General features: G+C 38.2%; 5 protein-coding genes across 10 annotated transcripts; all 5 read right to left on the reverse strand.

Annotated features, from left to right (window-relative positions):
- Positions 1-160: 160 nt before the first annotated feature.
- LOC127242217 (uncharacterized) lies at positions 161-3367 on the reverse strand. The gene is made up of 8 exons (XM_051261680.1): positions 2974-3367; positions 2731-2812; positions 2583-2658; positions 2369-2449; positions 1649-1785; positions 958-1207; positions 758-821; positions 161-645 (listed from the first exon to the last, which is right to left on the reverse strand). Exons 1-8 carry the CDS (start codon positions 3365-3367, stop codon positions 161-163), a joined length of 1569 nt encoding a protein of 522 aa, XP_051117637.1.
- Positions 3153-9251, reverse strand: LOC127243103 (protein GAMETE EXPRESSED 3). 3 transcript variants are annotated; one of them, XM_051262972.1, is made up of 13 exons: positions 8792-9251; positions 8423-8613; positions 7846-8175; positions 7263-7509; positions 6838-7122; positions 6663-6749; positions 6541-6567; positions 6373-6432; positions 6162-6304; positions 5629-6068; positions 5422-5529; positions 4297-4515; positions 3153-3377 (listed from the first exon to the last, which is right to left on the reverse strand). In XM_051262972.1, coding segments are annotated over exons 1-13 (2244 nt in total). In that variant the 5' UTR covers positions 8898-9251; the 3' UTR covers positions 3153-3376. The 3 variants fall into 3 exon arrangements, with proteins under 3 accessions (XP_051118929.1, XP_051118939.1, XP_051118946.1); XM_051262982.1 differs by having other exon boundaries at positions 3153-3382; XM_051262989.1 differs by lacking the exon at positions 8792-9251 and having other exon boundaries at positions 7846-8123; positions 8423-8514.
- Positions 9252-9402: 151 nt separating this feature from the next.
- Positions 9403-13449, reverse strand: LOC127243205 (probable isoprenylcysteine alpha-carbonyl methylesterase ICMEL2). Of its 3 annotated transcripts, XM_051263114.1 has the most exons (12): positions 13232-13449; positions 12727-13147; positions 11999-12075; positions 11645-11714; positions 11466-11552; positions 11178-11252; positions 10694-10795; positions 10455-10592; positions 10299-10364; positions 10070-10213; positions 9833-9923; positions 9403-9754 (listed from the first exon to the last, which is right to left on the reverse strand). In XM_051263114.1, the coding sequence occupies exons 2-12, from the start codon at positions 12999-13001 to the stop codon at positions 9593-9595; spliced, it is 1287 nt and encodes a 428-aa protein (XP_051119071.1). In that variant the 5' UTR covers positions 13002-13147; positions 13232-13449; the 3' UTR covers positions 9403-9592. The 3 variants fall into 3 exon arrangements, with proteins under 3 accessions (XP_051119071.1, XP_051119062.1, XP_051119077.1); XM_051263105.1 differs by having other exon boundaries at positions 12727-13449; XM_051263120.1 differs by lacking the exon at positions 13232-13449 and having other exon boundaries at positions 11999-12070; positions 12727-12930.
- Positions 13450-13608: 159 nt separating this feature from the next.
- LOC127243269 (uncharacterized) lies at positions 13609-18019 on the reverse strand. 2 transcript variants are annotated; one of them, XM_051263205.1, is made up of 9 exons: positions 17309-17688; positions 17111-17237; positions 16713-16816; positions 15655-15780; positions 15463-15583; positions 15266-15350; positions 14328-14441; positions 14192-14231; positions 13609-14030 (listed from the first exon to the last, which is right to left on the reverse strand). In XM_051263205.1, the coding sequence occupies exons 1-9, from the start codon at positions 17510-17512 to the stop codon at positions 13878-13880; spliced, it is 1074 nt and encodes a 357-aa protein (XP_051119162.1). In that variant the 5' UTR covers positions 17513-17688; the 3' UTR covers positions 13609-13877. The 2 variants fall into 2 exon arrangements, with proteins under 2 accessions (XP_051119162.1, XP_051119171.1); XM_051263214.1 differs by lacking the exon at positions 17309-17688 and adding an exon at positions 17697-18019 and having other exon boundaries at positions 13676-14030.
- Positions 18020-18434: 415 nt separating this feature from the next.
- On the reverse strand, positions 18435-22914 carry LOC127243123 (proline-rich receptor-like protein kinase PERK8). The gene is made up of 9 exons (XM_051263001.1): positions 22656-22914; positions 21213-22323; positions 20236-20640; positions 20066-20152; positions 19680-19750; positions 19434-19516; positions 19122-19269; positions 18839-19000; positions 18435-18759 (listed from the first exon to the last, which is right to left on the reverse strand). Exons 2-9 carry the CDS (start codon positions 22180-22182, stop codon positions 18568-18570), a joined length of 2118 nt encoding a protein of 705 aa, XP_051118958.1. The 5' UTR covers positions 22183-22323; positions 22656-22914; the 3' UTR covers positions 18435-18567.
- Positions 22915-23267: the final 353 nt, after the last annotated feature.

Below are 23267 nucleotides of genomic sequence, written 5' to 3' on the forward strand. Positions count from 1 at the left end.
AAGCAGCGAATCAATCCTCAATCAGATCAGACTACAGTTCATCAACCATCTGTCTAACATGGTGGCAGCCCATCTCCAACAGTTTCTGATTAGTTAGCTAGCTGATCTTGGCTACCGCCAACACAACCGGCTATAGAGAGAAGACGACGACCACATAGTTCTACCTGTGTCTGAAAGACGACGACCGGTTATAGAGAGAATTCCAGGGTGTTGCCGGGCTGTCTTGTGGACTACGAGAGTAATAATTATTGGCATTGTTGGTATCACTGTATCTTCGAAGATGATAGGACAATGAGGGACTTGTTCCTGGCTCACAGCCGGGAGGGCCCTCATCGTCCAGCCCTTTTGACGACCACCTATGCTCAGAATGACGCCATCGGGTCAGATGTTCAGTCGGATGGTGATTGTACCTCCACTTTGGATCATCCCTATGCTGATGAGAATTAAAAGGGCTGGGTGACGCCCAAAGTCTTTCGTCTGCATTTTCTGGTATTGGGGCATTTATCCCTGGAAACTTGACAGACATTTTAGATGGCTTGGGGAGGCCTACATCTAGAATTTCACCTTCTTCGCCTTCTTCCTTAGTATCCTCTTCGCCAAAAATTGTAAGACCTGATGGCTGATCCTCTTCATTTACTTCAACAACTGCAAAATCAAGCCAAACATATGAGAAGAACTCAACAATACAAAGATTGTAGATTGCACCAGCTCATATGAGCATACAATGAAATCACATCATACTATCCTCAAATTTTACCTAGGTAGCCTGGTGGGTATCCTAATTCTCGCATTCTGTTAAGCCATGGAGGTGGATCAAGCTTCTACAAAGTACAAATAAAAAAACGCATAAGATACCCTACAAGAGATTCAGCATTAATTCAATCGACAAACACCATAATAGTAATTTCATGAAGGTGCAGGCGAGTACGCTTTGAGTGATAGAGTTTATCTTCTTACCCCAATGCCCAAGGCTTCACGTGTCTCAGCATGAAGTACACCCGGAATCAAGCCATCATATTTTCCTACTTTGGGACTCTGATAATATCGAGTAGTATTATGAGAATTGGCTTGTTGAGTCCTTCGAGACTTGTGGAGTTTCCGAGCATTATTGACAGCAGCATTATTGCGAGGTTTGGGGCAACTTTTCAGTGCATGGTTGTACGAGCCACAGTTGAAACAACGAGAACTATCCAGTTCTTCCCCTCCACTGCAGGAAATGAAGATAAATGGAGCAAAAATTTTATTATAAATAACAAAACAAGAATTAGCACACAAGAAAGATAGTTGAATGATATTTAGCTCTTCATGTTTCACCAACTAATCCATAATGCACCACGGATCTAACGACTAACGATGATAATCGCCTATAATCTACAAACTGTAAAAAATTTTGTAAGAGAGATTTTTGGCAGAGAACTTAAAGGTAGTGCCAGGCTTTCTTCCATTATTAGTAATTCTGGTGGTTTTACACCATTCATTGCGTCACAAATATAAAAACACACCCAACAAATAAGTGTAAAACAAAATTGGTTTATAAGAAAAATTGATAAGAGTAAGAATAGAGAAAGCAAAAAACTTCATAGGGGCATACCAAGGGAAACAAAAAATTAAATACTTCCAAAATTGAAATACATTGAAATGAACATACCCATCCGTACCACCGGAACCACCAGCTGAAGTCAAAGCTAAAGAATATCCACGATCATATAGAGGAACAGAGGTGTCATCCAATGGTGTAAACTCCTTATTTGGTCGCGTCCTTGTTTGGTTATCCACCCAATAGGTCTTCATAAAGTTTGTAAATGGAACAACCATAAGTTCATAGCAAAACAAGTTTCCAGCTAATCATTGTAAGATATAGGGCATCCATGGACTATTTCCATAGACTATAATAAGAAATGCATCATAATTTGGGTGACCAAAATAAAAATTTCTAATACAATGCATGGAAACCTTCATTCGCATAACTTTTGGGAAAAAGAAACTGATGGAAACCTTCATTTGAATTAGGTTGAGGCTTAAGTTATTTGACATTAACTTCTATTTTCATATATTCTGTCATGAGATTAAAAGTTCTGCTATAGTACCCCCACCTAATTCTTGAAGGGCGTGAATCTAAAAGGAATGAGAAAATCCAATTTATTATGTTGCTTCTTAATATACAAGCTTTTAATGACGCATAAAAGCACATTTAAATCATTTTCCTTGCAGTTCTATAGTGAAAATGAAATGTATAGATCTCCAGGAGATGTTCTAGCAAATTATTCCAAGCAGCTAAATGATGTGGATTATGAATATACATGTATCTAAGAATATGTCAAGTGAACAAGCCTTTTTACGAAAACATAAAAGAAGAAGAGAATCATACAACAGAAGAAGGGTTATCCACGCCAACATGAAGAGCAGGAAAGTAGGTCTCTTCTCCAGATTCCGTAATTACACTTGAATCCTGAGTAGAAAGTAAACATCAGCTTCATCATTGTAATCAATGACGGTAAAAGGAAATACGAGGCCTCACAAGCAAACATAAAAATGATATATATATATATATATATATACATAAATGTAAAGAAGCAGCTCACATCTGATGGCAAGAAGCTCTGTGAATGCCAATGCGACCACTGCTTTAGTAGCTCTTCAAGTTTTTGTTTACTTTTTCTGAGAAAAATATTGAAGTTTATTGCTCTCCATATCTATTCAGACAATAGATGCAAATTAAGAACATCATACCTGGGCAAAGAGTTAAATATTATATGCACTGAAGGTTGCTGCTCATCAACAATCATTCGAGGTCTCTTAACCCCAGAAACATCTGAAAAGTCAAGTTATGGAAAGCATAAAACTATGAACCAGGTGGTTCGGCGATCCCTTAGAAGAAGAAAGAACATAACACAGGAAACAAATCTCATGAATTCTCATTTATATTTAGCAAGGCTGAAATCTAAGTATAACAAAATAACACACAAAGGATACAACTAGCATCTTTCTTGTCCTTACTCAAAAGGGGATCATCTTTCTCAAGATTGGAAACGAATTCACTGTGAGCAACCAATGTGTGTGTAGAGCTGATGGATGACTTTTCTTCTTGTATCTTAACTGATTTTGTCATTTCGACACAAACTGGCTGGACTTCAGGGTTCATATCTGCTTCCTTTTCAGTCTCAGATAGCACTGAAGTTTCCATGGTCACATGTAATCCATTTAATATTGTTGGGTTCTCACCATTAACCTCATCCATTAACTGCAAGTTCGGAGGTAGAGAACCAGAATTTTTAGAGTCATGGCCAAATGCAGACGGAGTATCATTCTCGCTCCCATGCCCTAAACTACTGGGACCGGGAAGTTCCATAAAATCCTCAGCATCCATCGGAGAATATCTGTTCTGGGAAAAAATAATAGGGCAGTAAGAAACTTCACAGGCGAATAAAATACTGCCAAATGCAGAAGAAACTTACAGGTGTCAAAAGATTTTATATTTATCGAATAAGCATTTATGCATCAAAAACACTTCAACCAACATATAGATTGATCATTCAACAACTTCTGTCAATACACGTGAGGCGCGTGTCTTTAACATAGGAATAGGAGTATTTAATTCCCAGTAACACGTGGCCGTAGCGAACTATGTTAGTTAAACTTTTTATTCCCCAATAGCAGCTCACAAAATCCATTCCTTTCACATTACATAAAGTTTCCTAATAGGATCATTCCGAAGATCACTGGCTTATTGGCTATGGATAATACATATACATGCCACAAAACTACAAACCTACATTATATATGCTAGAAAACTCAAGACGTGAAAAAGAAAAAATAAAGATCCAACAATAATCCCACTTGTCAGTTGCAAATGTGTAATTGGCATGAGAAACTCGAGTTTATAAACAAAGGACGAATCATAATCAAATAAGTTTCCATTTTCCAAGTTAACATCCAACATTTTCAGGAATTCGAATTGAAAATCTGAGCCGGAGCTGCCCAACACAGAGACACACATCAAAGGATGAACTTTCCAGACACCAATCCTACAAAACCCCAAAGATAAAACAATCAATCTGAAGAAACAACGTTTCGAGACACATCAATCCAACAAATCAGCAAAGTATGAGAAATCGACTTCGCAGCACAGCACGCACTCAGGATAATCTAAAACCTTGAAAATCTGTAATTAAACTAAACCACATACAAAACTCAGGGCACTCCTAAATTGAATATCGCGCGCTTGAATTACAAATTGAGAGGGACTTGCCCCGAGGGAGGGAAATCAAGAAATCAGTATTAGGGCAACAAACTCACCAACAAATTAGGGGTGTCCGAATGCCGAGAATTTCTTCTGAAGGTCGAGCAAGAAGCAAGCAAGCAGGTACAGCCGACAAAGCCTCCGCAGCCCTGAGGAATCGGAATCGGAATCTAAATGAAGATGGCGCCCGACACAGAGAGGTGGAGACTGTGAGATGGTAAAGGCACGACCCTTCGCTATTCGCAGTACGCTGCCCTGCCCGTCCGTACCTTTGACTTTTATAGTCCGATTTTCGTATCGTATCCGAATTTATGTTAAAAATAGGAATAACATGATGATACGAATACAGCTAGGATTAAATTATTAATCATCTAATCGCTATTTTATTATTATTATTATTATTCATAAAGTTTATATATATAACAGTAATAATTCACATTACAATACAGTGTATATTATTGGATATGTATTTGATATTGCCCGCCCATACCACAAATTACGGATGTGATTTTACAAAAAAAAATTACCAAATCTTTTATTAATCAAAATTTTCATTCGAATCAAATTAAATATTTAATATTTAATATTATATTATATTAAAAATTAATTTACTAAAAATATTATATTATTATCTATATATATATAATTCATCATATAATTATTTTAATTTATCATATAATTATTTTAATTTTAAATTTAAAATTTAAAATTCAAACTTCAAAGAGACACAAATATATTTTTAGCAATCAAAATTTATTACCAACATTTTAGAATATTATTGTGTAACAGAATTAATAAAATAAAACTATGTATGCCATCAATCATATTATTATTCTTATTAATATATATATATATAAAATCTCAAATTAATATTCATATATATAATATGAAATAATTATTTAAATTTAAAATTTTTTCATCAAAATTCAAACATCCCGTCAAATACATATATATTTTCTATTTGCTCATTAAATATATATATATATATTTTATGATTCTAATAACAATCATAATTTATTAACAACATTAAAATATTTTTATAATAAATTTATAATATCATAGATATATGCTAGTATAGAATTAAGAAAAGGAAACTATCATATGGCATTAACTATATTAAAATTATAAATATAAATATTGTTCAAAGCAGTTGGGATAGAGTTAGGTATGGACATACATACCTCTTTCTCCTCGATCTTCTTCTACCCTTACGAGTTGATTTGAGAGAGAGAGCCTTTTCTTCATCATCATCATCAATCAATGGCAGTTCCACCTCCTCCATCTCCTCCCTGAATGAACAATTCGTGAACAATGAAACTCAGCGGCATCACAGATGGATGATCTTCAATCCTCCTCAACTCGAACAACAGCCATTGGCTGCACCTTACCTTCTCCCACCATTAGAGGTGGCTTCACTTTCGCTTTCGCCTTCTTCTTCTTCTTCGGCAACAACAGCTTTTCCTTTGGCTTTAAGCATCACCATGAACTCGTCTCTTTTACTATACTCCCCTGAACTGCTGCTGCTCTGAGTCTGAGATATCGACACACTGCTGCCGCCCCCTACGCCTTCCAAGGAATGGCTCTGGCTCTGGCTATGGCTTTGGCTCGTTCCTTCGTACAAAGGGAGGAGGCGTGATTTGGAATTGGGGTGTGTTTCATTTGTGTCCCTTCCTAAGCTGTAAGTTGTCGAGAGCCTTCGCCTGATGTCTTCTCGTCCTCTCACCAAATCGCTTAGTGTTTCCAGCACTCCATTTGCATCTTCTGAAGCTTTTCGCTGCAGCTCTGTGATCATATGATCCAATGCTTTCTCTTGTGATTGTAGAGATCTCTGGATGGAGAAAGAGCAAGAAAAGGGACTAAAAAATGGCAATCAAATCAATTTCAGTGCTGCAAATGAAAGGAATGCTATCCTTATCCTTACTCTCTTGTCCAGGAACTTTCCCAGGTTCTGATCTTGAACCTTCTTCTTCTTCCAAAAAATGCAGCAGAATCGCACGGCTCCAGCTAGTAGTAACAATGCTACTGATTCGATTGCCAGGAACATGATGATTGTCCTCCCATTGCCTGGAAAAAAGGGAAATGGATTTTCACAAGAACAAGGATGCAAGAACTTGGTGGACACTAGTTCTTACCTGTGTAGATAGGCTCACTCTCGGGCTCGACTTGCAGGCAGCTAGATTCGAGTTTCTTGTCTAGATCAAAGACAAAAGTTGCAACAATATATGATTATGATGTATGGTGCTTGTGGATGAATTTAACTGAGCTTCAAAATAAGGTAAAAACAATGAAAAGGGCATTACATGAACAAGGGAATGGACTGCCAATTCCTGCACAATGGCAAAAAAGTTACATAATCAAAAGACAGATCTTCAGGTGATTCTGGAAAAACAAATGTCTTAACCAATATGAAAATGGGACTTACTTGAAGCTGCAAAGAATGATAGAAGAGTTCTTTCATCCAACACAAAAAGTTGCAGATCAGTCTGAGACAACTTGAATAAGAATTTACCTGTGCAGTTTAAAAGCCGAGTCGTTATTATAGAAGAGTGATAGGGATAACAAATGCTCTTATTAATAGAACCGGCGGATGGAATTACTAGGATCGCTTTCAGACCAATAGACGGAACTGGAAGCCGGAACAAGTAAGGTGAAGACAACATTTTTGGGCTTCAGAGCTGATACATAAGTGTATTCTGCAATGGTATGCGAACTTTTTCCTTCCATTTTTGTCGTAGAAGTGTAAAGTGCATAACCGGAGCAATCAAGCACAGGGTTAACTTGGATCACAGAATCCAAACTAGGTGATCTTGGGAACTTTCTGAGATCTCCCGTTGGCGAAAATGAATAAAGATGTCCATCCAATGAGCCAAAAGATATCCAACCTGCATCATCGAACAAGCAGTGTTCTCAACTAAGCAATTTACCACAAGATAATAGGGACTATGGCTAATATTTCCTAACAACTTTGTAAGTATACATCATAATCAATCAATCTAAAGTAACTTCAGACTCATCACCATACCATTTGCATCAACAACTGGTTCATTATCTATGGAGCTTAGCGGCCCGAAACTTCCTTGCCATAAGATATTCCCAGTGGAAGCATTCAGTGCAAGAACAAGAGCTGATTCGGGTACAGTAACATACAGAAGACCATTGTTTCCAGGAGTAATTGCAAGAGTATTTCCATATGAGCTAAGATCTTGGATCCACTTAAAATTAGGACCATGAACAGACAACGAATACAGTTCCCCCACAGTGTTCAAAACCTGCAAAACATACATCCAAAAACCATTTCACCCAAAAATCAAAACACAAATACACAAAGGGTGTGTTCGTTTGTAGAATTTTAACAAAATTCTACTATTTATCCAATTTTTTTCCCCCAAAAACATCAAATCAAACACCTATTTTTCATTTTTTATATTATACTAAAAATTAATTTTACATTCAAAACATCACATCAATACCTATTTATATCACATCATACAACTATTCAAATTCAAAATTTACTATTCAAATCCCAACTCAAAATCCAAACCCCCAAACAAACACACCCAAAAAAGAAAACACCAAGAGAACAAATCAAGGATCCTGCAACTTACAAATATGCTTGCTTCACAGTGATCGATTATAGGCATTGATGTAAAATAGCACTTCGTAATATTTTTCCTGCAACCTTGGCGATAGCCATGCCGATAAAGCACTGGACCGGCACTCCACATGAGCCTCCCATTCAGCCTGTATGCAAAGAGCCCGCGATTTTTTACAGTAATGAGCACACACGAACTGGATATGCTTGCAGAGACACCTATTATTTCCCCAGGTCCATCTTTCCCTTGTGCGGGACCAAAGAATACTTCTACAGCCGGTTCAGAAATTCCTACTTTCGAATAATCAAGTTTCAGTACTCTGTTTTCTGCAACCACATATATCTGCCAACATCCTTTTCAAATGTTAACAATGCCCTCAAAGTGCTATACCAAACAGTATCCTATGCTTGTTTCATAGTGCTCAACGAGGAAACAATTTATCACATTGTTAGCACAAAATAATACAGACAAGTAACGGAAAGTATACCTCCTATATCTTTAACCTAATTAGATGTCCATCAAGGATATTTTCAAACATAAAAATGCTGGAAATTTTGTAAGTGAAAAGACATTCGGCCCAGAGCCTTACCTTTCCTGATCCTTCATGAACTGGAGCTAGATTAGCATTGCAGGTGTATTTTAGGTATATTCTCCGCGCAATAGAACCATTACTTTCAAAGACATAAAAGTTTCTCCCTGAGCAAGCATAAATCCGTCCATCATCTCCAATGAAGTTCTTGATAATTCTTGTAGCTGTTGTTCTCTTGGAAGGTTCGTCCACTGAAAAAACAAAAAAACAAAAAAATGAAAACACAAAAAACGATTCCTGAAGGCAACGCTATCGTTGAAAAATATTTCCAGTTTATGTGTGTGCTCTTTCGACACAAGAAAAGTGGGGTATAAACCTCTGGATTGTTAAAATTGACAAAAAAGTAGCGAGGAAGGGGCAAAACCATACCTGAAAATTTCTGAAGACCCCGAGGCACAGTGGAAGAAATTAACCGAGCAATCAACAGAAAGTTTGCTGCTACTACAGCGGAAGCAATTCGAGCAAGCGGGGACATTGTAATGGAGGAACACCGAATGGATCTAACCAACTCGCAAGAGCAAATGAGTGGACGAACATTGCATCCTCGAAGCGGTTAATTAACTGCTTCGTTACTGGCGCGAATACGAAATTGTTTTGTTTATTTTGATTTTTCTATTTTATTGTAATTGTGTTTTTAAGATAAAATTATGCTCCCTTATTTATCTTGATGGATTTTTGGAATGAATTTTGACAATCAACTGAAAAATATACTATTAACGCGAATCCCTTTTAAATTGATGTTATGCAGCTGAAAATATTTCAACTTGTGTGATTAATATTTATAATCTAAAAATGTTTTATTTATATTTTTATTATATAACCTCTAAAATAAACAAAAATCCATTCCCAACTTACCCGAGTTGATCCCTATTTACGGGACATACATACATCCATAAATTCTTCCAAAACTATGCGAGAGAACAAAAGAATTGGTGATTTTGTAATTTGTCAGAATCCAACAAGTTATATAGGCGTTGTAATATGGCAGCTGCTATAAAAAAAAGGTCATAAAAGAATGAACACGTCTGTCTTTCTAGTGAAGAAGATCACAACCAGCTGTAGCATTAGGCAAAAACCAGGCCAAGTCTAATCAGAGTATACATACCACCACCACAAAGAACCATGCCGCAACTTCGATCGAGCCGGGGAATTCTAGGAATTTTGTTCTGACTAAAATGGACTCACTCGCCCGGCCATTCTCAGGAGCAATTCGGGAACCAGGCGCTTCCGGGGAGGAGCCTCGGCATCCATGGCAAGAGCATCCTTGTCGCCCGCATGTATAAAGTCTACCAAATAGTCGAAAAGATCGTCTTTACCTCCTCGCAGGGGATCCTGCATATTTTGATGACCAAAATTGCTTACGGCAAAGAAAAAAAAAAAGAAACTGGAGGATATAATTGATGGCTTTACTTGGAGAAATAAGTCGGTATGAGTTTTTCCATCGTACAAGACGAGATCTGCTTTAGCCCCGGCGTTGCGGAGTGCTTCAACAAATTTTTTACTGATGCCAAAGAAATTTCTTTTGAGTTAGATCGGAAACAAAAAGAAAATTGGATCATCAAGCTCTCGATTAGTTATAGTAAAGACTGATTTGCACATCACAGTAGCAGCCAGCGAATACGGTCGTTAAATATAAATTAGACGGACCTTGCATCGCATGGGATGGAATAATCCCCCGTGCCATGGAATAGAATAATGTGCGGAAGCAGAGATACTGCATCGCTTGAGCCTGGATTTCGTACGATCATTTCAGGAGAAAATTGTTCCAATGCCTTCTCGCCTTCCATGATACTGTCGCATATAAAGTGTTACGAGGCAGCGGAACAAAGATATTATTGTAAGGTCTAAATATATGTGAGGTTTGGATATCTGTTACCTCAAAAAGATGGAGCGGTACAAGCCTCGGCCATGGAAATGATCAACTAGTTTGAGTAAATTGTACCTGTCGAAATGGATTTCAGGAACTTCCATGTGAGAGCATTTCAAATAATCTTGTAACTTAGAAAAAATACGAAATCTGTGATTCGCGTACCCTCCGGACAAACCAAAATATGCGCTTATTTGAGACACACTCCAAGAAATGGGATCACCTCTGGATTGCTTAACTGCCTGCTGTAAAAGAGCGCAAGCGGAGATATGTGCTCCAGCAGATTGACCCATTAGATAAATTCTGCATAAGCGACGAATTTGAGTTAGGACCATGGCAATTGACCAAATGCTTATGCTGTTTATTATTCATATACTAGCATCATTCGATAAGAGACAACTCACTTGCTTGGGTCTCCTCCAAATTCGATAATATTTTCCATTACAAATGCAATCCCTTGACAGACATCATTAACCATGTCACTGATTGTTCCTTGAGGAAAATTTCTGCAGCCAATTAGAAGTATACTTAATCAGCTGAAGGATACAAATCATATACATGCATATACTTACAAATGGTGGGAAAGATTAGAAACATCCAAGCTTGTTTACAAAGCAATGAATTTGGGAAAAGAAAAATAGAAGAAACTGGAAATATTGAATTTCATTTATGGACTTGTCGATTCCAGCCTAATCATCATGCACTGTTGTTCAGTTCAGTTATTCTATGATTAACCATAGAGGCTTATTCCTCTGCAATTCAGCCAAAGAATGAATGTGTGTATTGACAGGAAATCCTAATCACATGCCCATTTACCAGACGGCAAATTAACTAGTTTGATCAATAAATAAGGCCGGGACTAAGGCTCGGAGCTTGACAGTCAAGTACCTGTAATCAATGGAAGCAACCATGATTCCTCTTTCAGCCAATTGTAATCCCAGGAGGGAACCCCATGCCTTGTACCTGCATAAAAACTATTTTACTAACATTCCACCAACATTGTAGCAAATCGGAAAAATGCACAAATCAAATTCAATGAACTGGACTAGCAACCATTCCGGGCATTGTACCAAGTTTTAGGGATACCAAATTGGAAAACACAGTCAGACACCTTATATCTATGAGAAGAGGTTCGATTTTCTCAATAGAAGCTAAGGGCAATTAAATGTTACTCACCCAATAATCCATGCCCCACCAGTTACAAATATCACTACTGGCTTCAAATCATCACCATATGTGGATGAGGGTAAATATAAATCCAACCTGCAAGAGATGTTATGATTAAGTTGAAGCCAACGAAAATGGAGGAAAATATGAATTATAATATATATATATTTATAAATACCAAAGTGTACCTATTCCTTGGTTGATCACCATATACGATACTTCGGCGTACTTGGCTTGAAAAGAAGTAACAGAATGCAACTACAAAAAAGCATATTAATAAATAATTGTGAAGCTATTATCAATTAGCCTTCCGCCCTGGCCGGCTTTCAATCATAAGCAACAGCATGCATTTTAAAATACTTTTTAACTTCTAAACAACATGTAAAAAGACAAGGGCGGCATCTTATAATGTTGCAGGAGAGATAGTAAGCATTAGAAAAGAAAAAATAATCCCTTCTCATGACGTATCCAAATATTGGATAGACAAAGATATCTCAATCAGTTTCTATGCTAAAAGAATCACATAATTATTGTGAATTTACCTTGAAGAAACCCGGGCATGAGAAGCATAGCATAGAGAGCTAAGGCTAGTAACCTTGTAATCCACCGATAGCCTACCCTGAATAAAAGGATGATTAGGAACATAACCAACTAAAAATAGCGACCTTGATCAAAGCCAAACTAATGAAGATTAACACACCATCAGCTAACTAAAATGGATTGTCTCAACTCTCAAGCCTTGTTCAAACAGAGAGATACTCCAAGTTTCAGGTAAAAAACACCACCACACAAATGAAGATGGAGGGAAAAAAAAAAAAAAGAACATGTTCTGCTCCCAGGGAACAAAGTGATCAAATTGGTAGAGAAGCATAACAAGTTCAGTATGTCTATCAACTGAACCATAAAACATCATCCCACAACTTGTAGAAATCGAGCATAATGGGGTGATCAAAATTGTCAGATTTCAGGCAACAGCTACAAACAAGGTTGTTCATATTTTCATATCAAAAGCATTTCCTCATCCTTCTAATTAGGCATTCCTTATCTAAGATCAAACCCATCTATCAGGCAATGTCAACAGCACGAATTCTATCATGTTAGATTCACTTCAGTAAAGCATCAAAGACTCTTCCTGAATAACAACACTACACTATAGTCCGAAATGTAGAGCAATCAGATTAACTGATAACCAGGCAAAAAAGCGGGATCCCAAAATCAAGCCACAAAATCAAACGAAAGACCAGGCAAAAAAGAGGATAAAGAATGATACCCAAGATAACTGAGCAGTCTGAAACTGAGCCGAGTGAGCAGATAAGTCTCAGCAGCAGCATGGCCAATGTCACGGCCGAACGACTGCTGCCGGCGAGGCCGATCTGCGAGAGATGCCGCTTTATTGCCAAATCTTCTTCGCCGTTGTTGGTTTAAAGCAGCGACAGGGAAAGTCGACACCCTAACCAGAGATTCGGTTTCCATCTCTCCCGCTTTATTACCTTCGGAATTGGTGGTGGCAAGAAGACTCGCGGGCAAGGACGACGACGTCTCCATCAGCAATGGACCGAACAGCGAAATCAGCAGGTACGAGGCCGGTGTTCCGAAATGACAAATGTCAGATTTCGCATTGGGTTGAGCGAAGATTTGAATGTGACCCCACGCCACGCCGCACAGGAAATCGCTGGCAGGTTTGTTCTAAACTGGAAAGTGACAAAAAAACAGGGGATGGGTAAAAACCCTAATCAAATTAAATTCTGCATGCGTCAATGATGGAGATGGTTTACTGCAGGAAGCAAAATTGGGCTAAATAAACGGTGGGGAAGCGTCGAATTGCAGCCATGGATCTCAATCACGGAAGCAAGGTAATGGAAAATCCAGCTGTAAGGTCATCGTCCAAATTCGGCAAATGCAATCCCGACCACACGAGAATCCGATGCCTCTGCTCGAATCCAAATCTTATCTCAATTGTGGTTTGGCTAACAGCAGAGTCAGCTACGGGTGTAAGAAAATCGACAAAATCCTCAATCAGTCTAACATGAGGTGTCCCATAACAAACTGCTGGGGCCCTCCAAGAAAGTGTCTGCTCTGGCCATGATTGCTCGAATGTTCTGGGGACAAACATTTCCGAATTAAACTTGGTACATGCTAAGATGTAGTGAAATGACAGAATTAAACATACAAGTACATTAGAATCCTCTGCATCTGTAGATTCTGGAACATAATAAATGTGTGGGAACAATCCCCATGTACCCGGATAGAGTGATAGATACTTCTTGATGAAAACAGGGGAGTGATTATTACAGCAGAGGGGTTGACCAAGTTAAGAAGTCTACAGGATTGATCATAAGTGTGAAGTTTGTCATTCTAAGCAATGCTACTGGTCATGATAGAATGGTGTCTTCCTCTGCCTATAGTTGCCTTTTTATTTTTTCACCTGAACCACCATCTCTGTATTGCTGACATTGGAGTGTTCAAGGACGGCATGTTCCGCTGGATTATTGGATTCACAGCTCGCCCGATGCTCGCCCATGTACTCTGATGGTAACCAGCCGTGGCAGGAGCATGGTACATGAGCTTCAAAAGCTGAAAGAAGGAGAATACCACTTAGAAGTCAAAAATGCAAAATCCAAGTTTGAGAAAATTCAGAAGAGGTAGAGGCAATGCCACGAAATAGAAAAGATGTAGTCGTGCAAATGGAAAGTTTAGAACTTAATTAGTATTGGAACTGGACATGGGCGACGCACCTGCCAATACATAAATGCTTGGATAATATTTCGCTGCCTCCTGCGTATAAACATTGGAATTCAGATCAGCATAACTTGTCTACATAAATGTTGCAATGAACTGATGAGAAGGGAATGGAATGAAGAAATTGCTCACGAGAAGAGAGAAATAATCAGAAGGAATCCACTTCCAATTTCAGCTTGTGATGACAAAATGCCAAGAGTTGATGTGTTCGACTCTACCCAAACGCAAGCCTCTTCCAAGTACTTCCTGTAAGAGTTCCAAGCACAATAGGCACAATACGCAAAAGAAACAATAATGTAACATTAAAGTGTAATAATAACATGAAGGTCAATATTGGCTTTGCATTTTAAAACAACTTGTACGTCAAACACCTAGCACCGCACATTCTTTTTCATAACTATTGACATGTGAATAATAAACCATATCTAAACGGATCGTTGCTACATATAGAGCCACATAAATACACATATTAAATCTCTAATCATTATCACTACAACATTATGATCTACATTGTCAAAAATATTCCAAATAACTTGGATACGTAAATCCCTTTAAAACCACTCACACCACAGCCCTTCCTACCATACCCTTACCACCCCCAGAAAAAAGAAATAAAAGACACAAGCCACACATATTTCTCTAAGCTTAAAATGAAATTAAGTTAAAACTTCAATGCAATGGTTTAAGCATCTTACAACAACCAACTCAAACAACATCCAAACTCAATTAAACTTCAAATAAAGTCCAATCCCATCGGATCTTTGAAGTTACAACAATGATGTGTGCCAGGATATTATTTAATTTTTCCTTATCCCTTAAAACACAGCTAAACCCAACATCTGTCAAATCAATGAACTTCCAATGGAAAGAATAATCTCAAAAATTCCCAGAACTCCACTGACATGAACTCCACTGACATTGAGTTAAGTAAAATGTTAAGTGTATGCATAAAGCTACATCCAAAAGCTACCAATAAATGAGATCAATAAAATAGGTCTTATCTGACAATTTCAATGCTGAAAACATGATGCTGAACCACAACATTAACTAGAGTGTGAAGCATTGCTCACCTGTACAAGGTGGATCTGGTAAAGTTACGCCTCAGAAATTTTGCAACAAGCTCAAGAGTCCGACAGAGTACAGGAATTAGAGCGACTGAAAAGAAAAAATCAAATGAGAAACATTATATCCTTACAAATGGAAAAGAAACATAAAGCGAACAACATAAAACAGAAAACACTAGAGTTTAATATTTGAAGATACGGACATTTAAGGCACAGGTGGGAAGTGATGAAAGAGATGCTGTAAATTGAGTAGATAAAATCTTTGGTAACCATCACTGACTGTAACCATACTTGCGAAGCCTGCAAGTTCCATGCTCTTGGTCTCTGCAAACAACAGCTATATTAGCAAACAGAAGGTAAGCTGTGGAGAAAGAAATTTTGTATCATGACGTTACCCCATATAATGAATACAAAGAATATATTGAAGAACATGCAGTCCCTAAGAAGGAAAGCCGGTATGCTCGATTTGAGAGATTGTTTGGCACAATTGGGAAAACAGCTAGAGCAGCCACAACAAGAACCTGCCAAGAAGAAGGAAAATATGCATAAGCACAAGGCTATTTGCTCCTAAAGGTGGACATCAAAGCATGGACTAAACAAAATATCACTTGTAGCTGAATAGCAAGGTACATCAATAATAGTCTTGAATCAACAGTGAACTTCGTATCATGCATAATTTCCTAGTTTGAAGATACAGATGTAAAGGCTTCTTGACATGAGGTTTCTTATATTTAGGTGTTAACTTGAATATGTTTAGAAGAAACAAATTAGAATTGTCTCCTAGTTAGTTCATCTCATGGATATAATAAATATCTAACCTCTTTAAAAAATGAGAAACTTCATTTCAATTCTTTTTTTTTTTTACATGGTATTACAGTAACTATTTGTTTCCCCAATGAGAAAATTTTCATAAACTCTATTCACTGCACTGCCAACCTCCATTTGCAGTACATTTAATAACCTGTAAATCTTGTGATTGGCTCAGAATCCATTGATCATTGGAATTACCCTTAAGCAATCTGTTGTTCGCTTACAAGTACATTGATGTCACCCACTCGCTACTTTCCAAAATCTTATGATTAAAATCAATCAATTACCTACATTAGACTTGAATGTATATACAAGGAATCAATTAGAATTATTTCCCTAGTAGCAAAGCATGCCATCAAAAATTTGTTCAATACACTAGTCAAAGCAACAATTAGACATCGGTCCACACTATACTCTTGAGACTCTTAGAATTGTTAACGTTGAAAGAAAATGCTGGCATTTCATATTGACAACCTAAATTCACACAAAAAGCATTCCACATCCTAAAAGAATGGATCTATATTTAAAACTGCAGTCTTAGTGCACTGTATAACAAATTAATTAGAGAAAGGTTTTATGTTTGTACATACTGATTTCAAAGTAGTTTCATATTCAATGCCCCCAACAGAGTTAGAGAACATACCCAAGCATTAACTGAAAATTGAATGGTTTGTCGATCCCAGCGTAGTGCTGTAGGAGGACCAGGAGGAGGTGCTGTTGATGCCCCTGATGTTCCACTTGAGGACCCTATATCTCAGTTTAAATTATATTATCTATCAGTGCGTGTAAAATGAGGTGGGGGCAATTTAGGGTGTTTTTCCCCCTATTTCTTTACTATCAATATATAATTTTCCCGCTAAAAACATCATATCCATCACTCGATTTCCGTGTAAAATTTCACAGCCAACCGCTATTTTCAGCTTTAAAAAAAAAAAAAACATAAAAAACAAAAAAACAAAGAACACGCCCTTAAACTTCCATGTTAAAGGGTAAATCTTCATTCTCATCTCAAATGGTCAAGAATGAACTAAATGTTAAGACCTGAATTCCGCTGGCGTGTATTCGTGTACGAATTTGATGATGACGATGATTGAGTTGAAGCAGCTGATGTTCTTTCTGGCTGTGAAGTGCTGGTGGCCCCTATTGGCTCCACAATTAAATCAGGGTCCTAGATATCCGGCATAACAAGTCAATTAAAAATGAATTGCCATCAAGAAGCATCAGAAAAATTCAACACACCATTAAAATTTTACGGAAGTCATTGATCTGAAGCTCAATGAAAAACGAAATCATATCTTCAAAGTAACGGCTATGAGATAATTTGTCCGCCCAACTCTCCCAATGGTATACAAATCTATAATGAATCCACACTATACCGACAGGTTTGGTTAAATACCCCCAAGAACAGTTCAATCCACTGAGAATGCAATAAATTCTCATCATTAGGCAAAGAAATTAGAAATATCAGAACTTCGCGCTGCCGCAATCAAACAACTGATGCCTGGGCTTCAAACCATCAACATCATTTGAATAACAAAAAAGCTGTCGCACTAACAGCCATTGATAACAGTAGAAAAAAGCATCCAAATAGCGCGCGTTAAATAGATCGAGAATCAAGAAACTATACGACGTATCGCTGGTAGAACTTCTGCTTGAAGTGGTTGACCACATCTCTGCGGGAGGCCATGTGAGGTGGAATAAGGACGTTTGACCAGTAATCCGCCCAGCGTGGATCGTTGTCGTAATCGTACGCCGCCGCCGCCGCAATTCCTTTTAGCCTCTGCGGGTCCTCTGCTTCTCCGCCTCCCATGGTTTCCGATCGGCCACCTCCCTCTCCCTTGCTTCTTCAGAAAGAAACTAACTAGTGAATCCTGAGTTTGTTTACTTCGTAAATTAATTTTACCGAGGATGGGGGACTCCTTTATCACCCCTACCCCATTCATTTCCAACCTTCTCTTTGCCGTTGCGCTTTAAATTGTACTCCTCAATGTAAAATTAGTGTTACTGTAGTTTTTCAAAAAAACAAAAACTTCTCTCGTTTTTAAAAATAATATATATTTTTTACTATTGTTCCCATCTGTTGCGTTTTTCTGTTTCTTGGGAATTAAGTTAAAAGTTTTACTCTTCTAATTTTCAACGGTCATTAGTTAGTGTTATATGAAAAGATTTTTAGTTTCATTATCATTTATCATTACATCAACTAATTCTAATTTCATGGTGAAATTTCAATGATAAATAAATAAATAAATTGCCATGGAAATGGGTATGCCGAATTCATCTAGAACCCAAATATATTATACAAAGAATATACATCCGATCATAAAAAAAGATATATATATATATATGTATATCATACAAAGAATCAGAACTTAACTAACTTTGTTCATTGCCAATAATAAATAACAAAATTTACATCCAAGAAATGAACACAAATCACAAGTCTAGAAAAACCTGCAGAGGTAACATGAAAGGCGTTTTTCCATTTGGACAAGAATGGCTCACCTCTTCCAGCTGGTTTGAGAATTATTATTGAAGTAATCGGAGCCATAGTCTTCGCTACCAAATGCCATTCTTTGGAACATTCTAATTTGAGCAGATTGTTCCCTGGAGCTGAAAACTCCGCTCTCCCCCGGCTTGATCCCGTTGTTCAAGTTAGCCAGTTCATCCATCGAATCTAAGGCTCTCACAACCTGCAAACAGCCGAGATATTGGATCGATGCGCAGCTAAAATGGAGAATGCATGTGGTGTCGAATGCCGGAAGAACTCACCTGGCTCATTCGTGGTCTTTTCGAAGATAAATGTCGCACGCAAGCTGCAGCAGCTTCGATCATCCTGAACATTTCACTCGCAGAGAAGTCATTTTCTAGCCTGGGATCAACTAGATCTCCAAAGTCTTCTTTATCGAGTGCTTGTGTTAGTAAAGGACGAGCCTGCAGGAGAAGTGGCGACATTCAACTAATTATATATACAAAGAGCATAAAGCTACTAATGTGCTTTCTATATTTGATATCTATAAGTCTGGTCAAGGCCACAATGTGCAAATGAACTCACCCATTCAACCAAGCTTTCGTCGCCAAGTGGTTGAGAGGAGTCAACAGGTTTACGACCCGTGATTAGCTCCAAGAGCACGACACCAAATGAAAAAACATCAGATTTCTCAGTCAGTTTACCAGTGGATGCATACTCGGGAGCCAAGTATCTGCAAGCAATCGATACAAAGACAAACAAATGAATGAAAGTATAGTCCGTCATCAATTGTACATAATAAGTTCTCTTTTTTTGCAGTAAAATATTTCATGCAACACAAGATATGGAATATATTAGTCTAGTAAAATAATATGCATGTGTAAAGTTTTGAGGTACCCAAAGGTTCCCATCACACGAGTCGACACATGAGTGTGTAAATCCAATTCTAACGCTAGCTTTGCAAGCCCAAAATCAGCCACCTGTCCATAAGTGAAAATGGATACGTAATTCAAAAACAACATCTTGTTTGAAGAACTCACGATTTAAGAATCACCTTGTGATGGCGTCTTACTTTACGAGGAAACTATAAACAGCTCTAGAGATACAGTTGTTATTTGTTAAGATTAACATAGATATGCATACCCGAGCTTCAAAATTGTTGTCAAGGAGAATATTTGTTGACTTGATATCTCTGTGAATAATGCGAGGTTGACCTGGCAAACACATTTAAAATTATAGAAAACAGCTAAAGCAAGCATATTGAGTTCATCCATATATAATATAGCTTTAGTTGTTTGCAATTCTGTCTTCCTATACTACAGTATAGTTGTATTTGGAGCGTGCAAGTGCCATTGGATGCCAAAACAATGACCAAATGAAAATTGGGGCGTACAAGCTGAACATATAAGGAAATGAAATTAGCAAAATAGAAATGCAGTTCGAGAAATTCCTAAGACATATACAAGTGATGCAGAAAATTATATTGTGGAGGAAAAGTAACAATCTCAAAAACAAGGACTACAACTTACAGTCTTCATGAAGATAAGCAAGTCCACGTGCAGCACCAGCTGCAACTTTAACTCGGCTAGGCCAGTCCATAGCAGGTTTGCCTTCATCTGTGTATGTTATGAAACAAACATTGGGTAAACTTAACAAGTAAAAGTTGGCTGGCAATCCAGAAACTTAAATCTAGCCTTACCATGAAGATGATAATGCAGTGTATTATTTGGAACATAATCATAAACAAGCAACCTCTGATTTTCAGAGATGCAGTAACCAACAAGTGACACTAAATGCCTATGGTGTATACGGCTGATGATCTCAACTTCTGCTCTGAATTCACGCTCTCCTTGCCCACCACCAGCCTTTAACTGTTTGACAGCTACTATTCTTTCATCTGCCAAAATTCCTTTATATACACACCCAAATCCACCTTCACCCAAAAGATTATTAGCCGAAAACCCATTTGTAGCACCGTATAGTTCTTGATATCCGAACCATGACCTTGAAGTGCCCATGCCACTGTCTGGTGAGTACATGTAATTGTTTGTTGAAGCACTTCCATCTAATTGCACCGAGTGATGGGACCTGAGAAATACTGAATCTGGACATGCAAAAGCCAAAGAGACTACTTTTATGGTACACCTTATCAATCACGGAAATCATTTGTCAATATCTCAGCGGCTTTAAGAAGTTACCATGCCACATTTGTTAGATATAAGATTACTCTACAATGTGAAGTGAAGTACACTGAATAGATCGTAACATCCTAAGACTTTGGTTACCTTATGGTGACTTGGCATTTAATTTATTCAGTACTGATGGGAAGTGAAAATATGCTTAGATAATGATGAACTAGTAAAATAAAATTTATGTATTCAGTAATGAAGGGATGGCATGTCCTTGTATTGCAATACCTGGAAAAGTGATCAAAATCTAATTTCACTTAAGGAGATGCTACTACACAATGTCTTGCCAATATGATGTATTTTCTTCAGGTGACTTAACATATTTTGAAAATGGATGAAACTAAAATGTCCAACAATGGGAAGCAATGAAATGTAACGACTCTCAGCTTTTTGAATGGCAGCCTAAATCATCAATGAGTGCTGATGAGCAGATTATATGTCATATTAAATGTACAGTGTGACCACAAGGAAACATGGGGATTAATACCTGAATTTTGAGAAGATGCAAATGGAGAGTGCATGCCATACTTGAGACTAAACCCATCCTTCCTTTTCTTTCTTCTACGGAAATACCAAACAACAAGAACCACCAGACTGAGTGCCAAAAGGCCAGCAATACTGCCTAATGCTGCTACACCTCCAGAACTTCTTGATGTTGAACCTGCTGCTGAAATTGGATTAGGAGTTGGCCTTGCAATGGGTTTTTCCCCAGAGAAGGCTGGAGATGGTGATGCGGGTGAGCTACCACTGTCAGGTGTATTATTCAAGGGTGGAGATGAGTGATCAGGGGGAGGTGTCAAAGGAGGACTGGTAGTAGGAGGAACAGGCACGGAACCATTTGGAGATGCTGGTGCTATAGTTGGGGGTGGGGAATGAGAATGCTTTGGAGGATGAGCAACTGGTGGAAGCGGAGGTGAAAGAAGAGGAGCAGGAGGTGGTGATGGCTCTGTTACCGGTGGGGGAGGAGATGGAGAAACAGTTGGAGGAGAAGTAGGTGGTGTCACAGGAGTGACAGGGGATTCTCGGGGAGGAGAAGCCCCTGATGGTGGAGGAGGTGACAAAATTGGTGCCGGAGGAGAGGCAGGTGGTAAGGGAGGTGATGAAGTAGGGGGTGAAGGAGGTGAGACAATTGGTGGGGAAGTTGAATTGGAAGAGGGGGGTGGAGCAGTAGGGCTGGGTGGCGGTGGCAACACCGGAGGAGAAGTAGGAGACACGGGCGGGGGAGAGGAAGGCAGTGTAGGAGGTGGTGGAGGTGGCGACACCGACGTTTCTGGGGCAGGAGATTGTGGTGGAGATGGAGGAGTATTGAGGAGGGGAGGCAGAGGAAGCGTTGGCAATGAGGATTGAGGAGGTGGAGCAGAGGAAGTAGATGCAGGAGGAGGTGGTGTATCTATTATCTGATCAGGATTAGATCCAGAAGAAGATGATGAGTTTGTTGAGGGTGAAACTGAAGCCATATTCACCAAATAAAGTTGCCTTCATTCAGAAATAGATGATCCAGTTCAAGATCAGAAAGCTACCATTGAAATGCTGCAACACAACTGAATTTCCAATATCATAACACTGTGTCTTCCAATCAGAAAAATCATCCCAAAGGCCTGAAACAATACTGATGCAAATTGCAATCATTCCCTACCACAGACTTCTTACTTCAACAGACACAAATAAGACACCATAGATCGCCAGCTCCATGAAAGGAAAACCCTAACCGAATCAGGAACAAAATGCTACACAATCCAGAGATCAGGCAAATAAATTAAATTCCACAAAAAGTATATCTGATATCAGCTGAGCCAAAATTCACCAAGCAACTGCAAAATTCATAAGCTCTAGGACAAACGCAGCTCAAATTCAATAACAGTAGAAATTTTGTGGAACGAGAGATTGAACATTCAATAACCAGTCAGAGCGGAAGCTTGAAATTCAATACCGAAACAAAACATCGCAGAGATCTCATTCTTCCGGAAATCACGGCAAAGAATGGTGCAGCTCAACGTGGGGACGACTTCGTTACAGCCTTCAAACACTACAATACACCACAATTGAGAGATATAGCGGCGCCAAGGTTCCGAGTCGCCAAATGAACCACCACGAACTGAGCTGTCTCTGTCCACCATTTTCTTTATTCTCAGAGACAAAAAGCTTCCAGACGTGAACGAGGGAATTTATCATTCAAGTCAAAGCAACACCATGAGTGACCAGCACATGTTAAAGCTTCCATTTGAAAGCTCCTGGAGCAGGGAACCCACAAGGAATCATCCCCTGAAATATTTGCCTTTTTAGGCGCTCTGCTCCCGGAGCTCGTAAAAACCCGTCGTTTATATACATTTTTAAATTGTTCTTATACATTAGCCTTTTTAAGAAAAAATATCAAATCTAGAGTATAGGGTCATTTCTTTTACTATAACTACATTAATTTTTTATTATTTGAATTTTGAGTTTTTTATATTTTTTCTATTACATAATCTTTTATTAAATATTATTTTAATATTAAATTCAAATTAAATTTTTTATTAAACTAATAAAAAAAAACGCACCAAAA

This window comes from Andrographis paniculata, unplaced genomic scaffold (genome assembly GCF_009805555.1).
Source record: "Andrographis paniculata isolate CXL003 unplaced genomic scaffold, ASM980555v1 Contig19END, whole genome shotgun sequence".
NCBI classification, from domain to species: domain Eukaryota; kingdom Viridiplantae; phylum Streptophyta; class Magnoliopsida; order Lamiales; family Acanthaceae; genus Andrographis; species Andrographis paniculata.